Genomic DNA, 8,709 nt, shown 5'->3' with positions numbered 1-8,709 from the left:
TGTACTGTGACATCACTGTGTGCATTATCCCTGTACTGTGACATCACTGTGTGTATTATCCCTGTACTGTGACATCACTGTGTGTATTATCCCTGCACTGTGACATCACTGTGTGCATTATCCCTGTACTGTGACATCGCTGTGTGCATTATCCCTGTACTGTGACATCACTGTGTGCATTATCCCTGTACTGTGACATCACTGAGTGCATTATCCCTGTACTGTGACATCACTGTGTATTATCCCTGTACTGTGACATCACTGTGTGTATTATCCCTGCACTGTGACATCACTGTGTGCATTATCCCTGTACTGTGACATCGCTGTGTGCATTATCCCTGTACTGTGACATCACTGAGTGCATTATCCCTGTACTGTGACATCACTGTGTGCATTATCCCTGTACTGTGACATCACTGTGTGTATTATCCCTGTACTGTGACATCACTGTGTATTATCCCTGTACTGTGACATCACTGTGTGTATTATCCCTGCACTGTGACATCACTGTGTGCATTATCCCTGTACTGTGACATCACTGTGTATTATCCCTGTACTGTGACATCACTGTGTGTATTATCCCTGCACTGTGACATCACTGTGTGCATTATCCCTGTACTGTGACATCGCTGTGTGCATTATCCCTGTACTGTGACATCACTGAGTGCATTATCCCTGTACTGTGACATCACTGTGTGCATTATCCCTGTACTGTGACATCACTGAGTGCATTATCCCTGTACTGTGACATCACTGTGTATTATCCCTGTACTGTGCCATCACTGTGTGTATTATCCCTGCACTGTGACATCACTGTGTGCATTATCCCTGTACTGTGACATCACTGAGTGCATTATCCCTGTACTGTGACATCACTGTGTGCATTATCCCTGTACTGTGACATCACTGTGTGTATTATCCCTGCACTGTGACATCACTGTGTGCATTATCCCTGTACTGTGACATCGCTGTGTGCATTATCCCTGCACTGTGACATCACTGTGTGCATTATCCCTGTACTGTGACATCGCTGTGTGTATTATCCCTGTACTGTGACATCACTGTGTGTATTATCCCTGTACTGTGACATCTCTGTGTGTATTATCCCTGTACTGTGACATCGCTGTGTGCATTATCCCTGTACTGTGACATCGCTGTGTGCATTATCCCGGTACTGTGACATCGCTGTGTGTATTATCCCTGTACTGTGACATCGCTGTGTGTATTATCCCTGTACTGTGACATCGCTGTGTGTATTATCCCTGTACTGTGACATCACTGTGTGCATTATCCCTGTACTGTGACATCACTGTGTGTATTATCCCTGTACTGTGACATCACTGTGTGTATTATCCCTGTCCTGTGACATCACTGTGTGTATTATCCCTGTACTGTGATATCACTGTGTGCATTATCCCTGTACTGTGACATCACTGTGTATTATCCCTGTACTGTGACATCACTGTGTGTATTATCCCTGTACTGTGACATCACTGTGTATATTATCCCTGTACTGTGACATCACTGTGTGTATTATCCCTGTCCTGTGACATCACTGTGTATTATCCCTGTACTGTGACATCACTGTGTGTATTATCCCTGTACTGTGACATCACCGTGTGTATTATCCCTGTACTGTGACATCACTGTGCGTATTATCCCTGTACTGTGACATTACTGTGTGTATTATCCCCGTATTGTGACCTTACTGTGTGCATTATCCCCGTACTGTGACATCACTCTGGTTGGCATGGCGCTGTGTGGTGTCAGGGATTAAGTAACCACAGACGGAGGGACATTCTGAGCACAGATACTTATCGAGATAGTAGAGGAGATCACTCTCACCATACGGGAGGGAGCGGCTAAATGGGGTAGAGTGGTGGCAGCTGCATCCAGGCCCTGGCGCCTAAGGAGGTCCAAGTAGCCGTATTATATGAGACACATAGTGGCGGTGACTATTACTGATTACTTTTTCTGTAGGGAGCAGCACTCGGCACTGGATTAATGCAGATTTGTTGAGTTTTGTCAGGTTGACTCAGTTTTTATTACAGATATTACGCATCAAAAATCATTGTGATCATTGTGTACAACAAAAGTAACAGATATAACAGAACTATTACATGTGCCGAATATGGCGGCATTCCCAGGAAGCACAACCTCAAAGGCGCAGTCCATCAGTCCGTTTTCTTTAGTATTCCTCATGAAAGGGATACTCCGGATGAACACCGAATCTGCAAAATATAGAAACTGACACCGTCACGTCTTATTATCTGACGAATAAAAGCTACAAAGAAAATCTCAGAAAACCCATTTATGTGTGGATTCTGGATCATAAATCCCAAATCAATCAATGCTGTAATTCTCAGAATTTTTTTTTTTTAGATTTTTTCAAATTCTCAGAAAGAAAAATTGTGGTTCAGAGAGGCCATTTTTCATTTTTCAATTTTTAACATTACTTTAAAATTGAATTTTTTTTTGCTAAAATTAAACTTTTAGGGTGATGTTTTAGTGATGCCACTTATAGGGGGCGCTAGAGGTGCGATTATTTATTTTTGGGGTGGGGGGAGTTTTTGTTTTGGTTTATTTTCATTCTCTTTTTTTCATAGACCTAATTATTACTTTAATCCGTTTTATCCCATCAGTCGGGCTCTGGATAATGTTACTTTTGTGGTGTTGGAATTAGTAACTGGATATTTTTAGAAATATAAACTTTTTCGATTTCGGGGAAAAGTTTGGATTTTTTTGGAGTCAGAACGTTTCACAAAGGCTCATTGTTACAGGTCGATGCTGATTATGGAGAGTTTTTTTTTTCATTACTTTTAGTGTTAAGGGGGGTTTTATTTTCTTTGGCAAATTGTATTCTTGGCAGTTTGACTTCGCCTCCTTCCCCCCGCGCACCTCAGCGCTAATGGACGCGGCTCGTAAACTGTTTTTGTCTGGGGGGGATGTGATTGCACCGCGGCGCTGCTTCTCCTCCAGCCAAGAAGGAAATTAATGTTTTAACTTTATGTTCACAATGAGACCCGAAGGGATCGAAGGACGCGACTCAAAAATCCGCACAAGATCTAAATATTTCTTATAAAAAAAAATTAAAACAAAATTTTTTAAAGTTTAAAATCAACTTAATATTTTGTATTTTCTCTGACTTAAAAAAAAAAACTTTTAAGAGTGACCCTGAAAACTTTTTTTCAAAGTTTTGAAAACTTTTTTCAAAGTTTTGAAAACTTTTTTTCACAGTTTTCAAAACTTTTTAAAACTTTTTTCAAAGTTTTGAAAACTTTTTAATTTATATTTCCACAACTATTTTCCAGATCTCTGCTTGCTCTAAGAAAATAGAAAACTTTCTTTAGGGGCTGAAAACTTCATCCTAAAATCCCGCTGGGTTAAATTCACCGATATGTCGTTTCAATTCAGCGACAGCAAGAAGATATTTCACTGAATTAAAACAGAAATCGTATTAATCCCATTCCGACATAGGATGCAGTTGTAGGTAGGGTCTTCGGAGCTGAGGGCGCATCATAACTGGCAGATATCCCATTCTGATCAATCACTGTTCAAAAAGTTTACAAAAATAAATAAAATAACTAACTAAAAAAATAAATAAATAAATATAAATAAAATAATGTAAAAAAATAAAAAATAAGTAACAAAATTAAAAAATAAATACATGAAATAAATAAATGTAAATAAAAAAAATCAATTAAATCTAAATAAAAATAAATACGGTAGATAAAATAAAAAATCTAAATACAAATAAATAGATAACAACATATAAAAATATGTACATAAAATAAAATGTAAATAAATAAATAGACCACAATAAATAATAACAATCCCATGATTGCATTTTTCTCATTCAAAACAACTCGTCCGTTAATAAAACAAGACCACGTACAACCGAGTCATCGAGAAAAAATCTCCGCATTTAGTTTTTCTGTGCAGTGATTTCACTTTCTTTATAATTTGCTGGATGATATAAAATAAATATAATATTCCGTACTCTGGTATCACAAAGTAACGCAGGTTCCTGTCGAGTCCATCGATGGTTTTCATGTCCTCGGGTGTCAACTCAAAGTCAAAAACCTGCGGAAAGAAATTGATTCCCATGAAGAAAGGTTTATGTAGAGCTCAGCAGAGATGGCGCATCTCCTCCATGTCTATCACCCACAGCGCCGCACTCTAATAGTGGTTGCATCTGGTATTACAGCTCACTGCAAACCTGTCCCATTCAAGTGAATGACGCTGAGCTGCAATACCAAAAACAACCACTATCAATAGCACGGCGCTGTGTCCATTACACATGATACCAATGCCCGACAATCAGCAGATCACCGATAATTTCCAAGGTCAGGTCAAAAATTGAGCAGTCACAAAAAGCACAATATATATATATATATATATATATATATATATATATATATATAATTTTTTTTTTTTTTTTCATTTCATATATTTTTTACCTTGAAGTTTTCTCTGATTCGTTCTGGAGTATAACTTTTAGTGATGGCCACTATTCCACGCTGGATTTGGTAGCGAATGGCAATATGTGCTGAAGTTTTGCCATATTTCTTTCCAATTTCCACCAATACCTGGTCTTCTAGAATAAAGGGGGAGTTCTGATCCACCCTGAGAAGTGGTTGTAAATAATTAATATGACATGTATTAATTAAAAGTTAGTTATATATGTCTCATTACAGGCAACCAGAGAAGAGGCAGCTGTCTAGAGTGTAAACCTGACTGCCATGGGATACAACATAGGGCAAGGGTCAGCACTGAATTGTGTCAGCTTCATGCAGTAACAATTATAGCAGCTTCCTGTTGCCACCACGAGAGGGAGCTCTCTGCATACAGATTTGTATATACAGCCACCACTAGAGGGAGCTCACTACATACAGATTTGTATATACAGCCACCACTAGAGGGAGCTCACTACATACAGATTTATACAGCCACCACTAGAGGGAGCTCACTATATACAATTTTATACAGCCACCACTAGAGGGAGCTCACTACATACAGATTTATACAGCCACCACTAGTGGTAGCTCACTGCATACAGATTTGTACAGTCACCACTAGAGGGAGCTCACTGCATACAGATTCATACACAGCCACCACTAGAGGGAGCTCACTACATACAGATTTATACACAGCCACCACTAGAGGGAGCTCACTACATACATATTTATACAGCCACCACTAGAGGGAGCTCACTGCATACAGATTCATACACAGCCACCACTAGAGGGAGCTCACTACATACAGATTTATATATACAGCACCTACTAGAGGGAGTTCTCTGCATACAGATTTGTACAGCTCCCTCTAGTGGTGGCTCCAAGCAGCCAGAAGTACAGGCATTTAACTGTCAATAGTGACCGCAGCAGCTAAACAATGGAATAAGAAGTGATCCAAATAGTATGTACGCTAAAACAGGACCAATAAAAACCTGAGCTTAAAAGAGGCCCCGACACACTACATACCAGTCCTTGTGTCTGTGTGACCCCAGAACGCTGTACCCAGAAATCAATATGTCCTTAGATTTGCAGTATTCCAGCAGTTTGCTCTGGTTCAGGTATGGGTGACATTCAACCTGCAAAAGATCGTAAATGAGACTTAGAATTACATGATGTAACCATCTTCCTTCAGCCGCCACTAGGGGGAGCTCAGGAGCTTACTGCAGACTGTTCATACATGTAACTCAATGGTAAATCAGTCTGCGTAAGCTCCTAAGCTCCCTCTAGTGGTCACTGAAGGAATTTAAAATTCTAACATCCATCTTTATTTCATCTTTCTGCACAGGATTTGGAGCTCTGATATTTATAGAGATATAATAAGAAATTCATGGACACAAGTTTGGATCTATCCAATTTTTTTTTTTTTAGTTTTTTGATTACCTGATTCAAGACTGGTTTATACTTGAGTCCGGACTTATTGAGAATGACTTCCAGCTGACGACGATTAAAATTGGACACTCCGATAGATTTTACCAGTCCGGCATCTTTACATTTCTCCATGGCCTGTGAATAAAGGACACTCATTGGATGATGTGAGATGTCAAGTTAACTCTCCTTTTACAATGCATTTGTGACATCTGATGGGTGAAATCGGCAATTTTGTGTTGATTTCTTTGTATACAAACCCCCTTCATAGCCATAGAATTAACTGATGTGTGCAGCCACCACTAGGGGGAGCTTCAGAACTCATTGCATATTCTCTATACATTCAACATATAGTAAGCTCCCTCTAGTGGTGACTTCTTGAATTGTGTAATTTAACATTAAATAGTTATTACATTCTAATTTTTTTTGCGAAGGGGTATTTTACATACTGTTGGCATATCTTAAGATAGGTCATGAATATCACATGGTTTGGTATCTGACTCACCGATCTGCTAATTGAAGAGGTTGTGTTGTACTGAAAGTGGCACAGCGCCGTGCGTTGTGTAGTGGCAGTAAATGGTATTGCAGCTCTCTCCATTCACTTGAATGGGAGACAGCATACAGTACCATTTACTGCCACTACACAATGTATGGCGCTGTGACCCGTTCAATCAGCTGATCAAGGGGATATCATGACACCCACCGATCTAATATTTGGAAAAAATGGAGTTAAGTCTAAAAAAAAAGCCATTTAAATCCATCATACAAAAGCTGTACATTTCTGACCCATTTGTTGCCAACACCCTACTATGGTTCTACTTTTTTCCCTTGGCCCCTAATCTTTTTTTTCTACGCCGTGCAAGCCAGAATCAAGGACGTGACTCAGCGTTTCCATCCATAGCTCTCACTTACCTCCCAAATCGCGCAAAGGTCCGTACTTGTATCAAAGAGAATTTTCCGATTTTCATCCATAGGGAACAAATCTCCTCCAGCCTAAGAAATAAGAGCAATTCATCATTCCTGACGGCTCCGAGGCTGGAGAAGACATCTGAATCCAAGTGGCAAAATCCCAAAGCTGAGGCACTGGAGCGGGGAGTTCATCTCAAAGTCATGTTAAGTAACATCAGAGGTTTCGAATAGATTAATATTAGAGCTCAATCTCTAGAAATAGAATCTCCTGAAATCTAATTAGCTCAATTCATGAGGATTGATTTCCATTAAAAAAAAATTAACCTGTTGAGAAGGGCTTCAAAAAAAACCCTAAAACATATTTTCACCTCTCCATGGCTCCCCAAGGACCTGCCATGCCACCTCAACTCCCCACCTGGCCATTAGGTGGTCACAAGGGAAAGGAGGTACGTCATGAACAGGTGTGAGTCACTTGTGGATGTGTAGAGCTTAGTCAACGATGGTGACCACCAGAAAACTCAAAGGGAGAAGAAGAGCGAGGAGCTAATTGTAGGACCTGGTGGGAAGCTGCGTTGGTGGTTGAGTTTTGGGGAAGACCACGAAGAGGTGAATATGCATTTTGTTTTCTAACCCTTTCCAGGTCATCATAATCCAGAAATATGGTGAAGGCCACTCCTGGTAGAACTTTATACTACAAATGCTTCTTGAATGGTGACAATATCCCACCTGGAGAGAAAAGGGCCAGTGTATGATGAAAAGATCCATGTAGTCCATCTGAAGAGTCTCCAGGGATTTTCTCACATTTGGTTCCACCAGTTCCGGTTTGTGAAACGTTGACCATAACTAAAAAAAAAATATATATTAGAAATGTAGATCCCCTGAGCATAGAAGAGAAATATGTTCTGCTTTAGAACCTCGTGTAACCACTTCAGAACCGAGAGTTCCAAGTATCCAGATGGTGGTCACCTAGACAGGAAGCCTAAGTGTAAATGTAGAAGGGTTGTCCATGTAAGGGTACATTTCCACTGGCGAGGAAAACGGACGAGTGCAATCCGATAAAAAATCGGATTGCACTCGGACCAATGTTATTCAATAGGTGTCTTTTCATTTGCGATTTTTTTCTCGGCCGAAATCGGACTGAGAAAAAAATCGCAGCTTGCTGCGATTTGCTGCGAGTCTCGGACGAGACTCGCCAATGCAAGTCAATGGGTGCGAGAAAAAAATCGCACAGCACTCGCACCATGCGAGTTCTGTCCGATTTTTACGCACCGGTGTCCTTTGAAAAGCCGGCAATTCAGCGCGGTGTACAGTAAAATCACACTGACAGGTTAGAATAGAGTAGATATATACACATAGAATAGGTATATATACATATATATATGTCAGTGAGACACCTATATATGTATATTTATATTTAATGCAGCGCTAGATAGCATTAAAGCCGCTAATTCAATTGCCGGCTTTTCATTTCTCTTTCACAAACCCGACAGGATATGAGACATGATTACATACAGTAAACCATCTCATATCCCCTTTTTTTTGCATATTCCTCACTACTAATGTTAGTAGTGTGTATGTGCAAAATTTGGCCGCTGTAGCTGCTCAAATAAAGGGTTAAATGGCGGAAAAAATTGGCGTGGGCTCCCGCGCAATTTTCTCCGCCAGAATGGTAAAGCCAGTGACTGAGGGCAGATATTAATAGCCAGGAGAGGGTCCATGGTTATTGGCCCCCCCGTGGCTAAAAACATCTGCCCCCAGCCACCCCAGAAAAGGCACATCTGGAAGATGCGCCTATTCTGGCACTTGGCCACTCTCTTCCCACTCCCTGTAGCGGTGGGATATGGGGTAATGAAGGGTTAATGCCACCTTGCTATTGTAAGGTGACATTAAGCCAGATTAATAATGGAGAGGCGTCAAT

General features: G+C 40.4%; 1 protein-coding gene across 1 annotated transcript in view; it reads right to left on the bottom strand.

The window, feature by feature from the left end:
• Positions 1–2,026: 2,026 nt before the first annotated feature.
• The window catches only part of LOC143776977 (aldo-keto reductase family 1 member C1-like), a 29,082-nt gene continuing 22,399 nt past the window's right edge, over positions 2,027–8,709 (bottom strand). The window contains exons 3-9 of the mRNA XM_077266859.1: positions 7,518–7,634; positions 6,795–6,875; positions 5,898–6,020; positions 5,484–5,593; positions 4,461–4,626; positions 4,001–4,083; positions 2,027–2,231 (exon numbers count right to left, since the gene is read on the bottom strand). Of these exons, the coding sequence (XP_077122974.1) occupies positions 2,189–2,231; positions 4,001–4,083; positions 4,461–4,626; positions 5,484–5,593; positions 5,898–6,020; positions 6,795–6,875; positions 7,518–7,634 (723 nt within the window). The 3' untranslated portion in view covers positions 2,027–2,188. The remainder of the gene's footprint in view (positions 2,232–4,000; positions 4,084–4,460; positions 4,627–5,483; positions 5,594–5,897; positions 6,021–6,794; positions 6,876–7,517; positions 7,635–8,709) is intronic.

Source organism: Ranitomeya variabilis, chromosome 5 (assembly GCF_051348905.1).
Source record: "Ranitomeya variabilis isolate aRanVar5 chromosome 5, aRanVar5.hap1, whole genome shotgun sequence".
NCBI classification, from domain to species: Eukaryota; Metazoa; Chordata; class Amphibia; order Anura; family Dendrobatidae; genus Ranitomeya; species Ranitomeya variabilis.
Note: the sequence above shows the minus strand (reverse complement) of the source record. Positions and strands in the feature narration are given on the sequence as shown.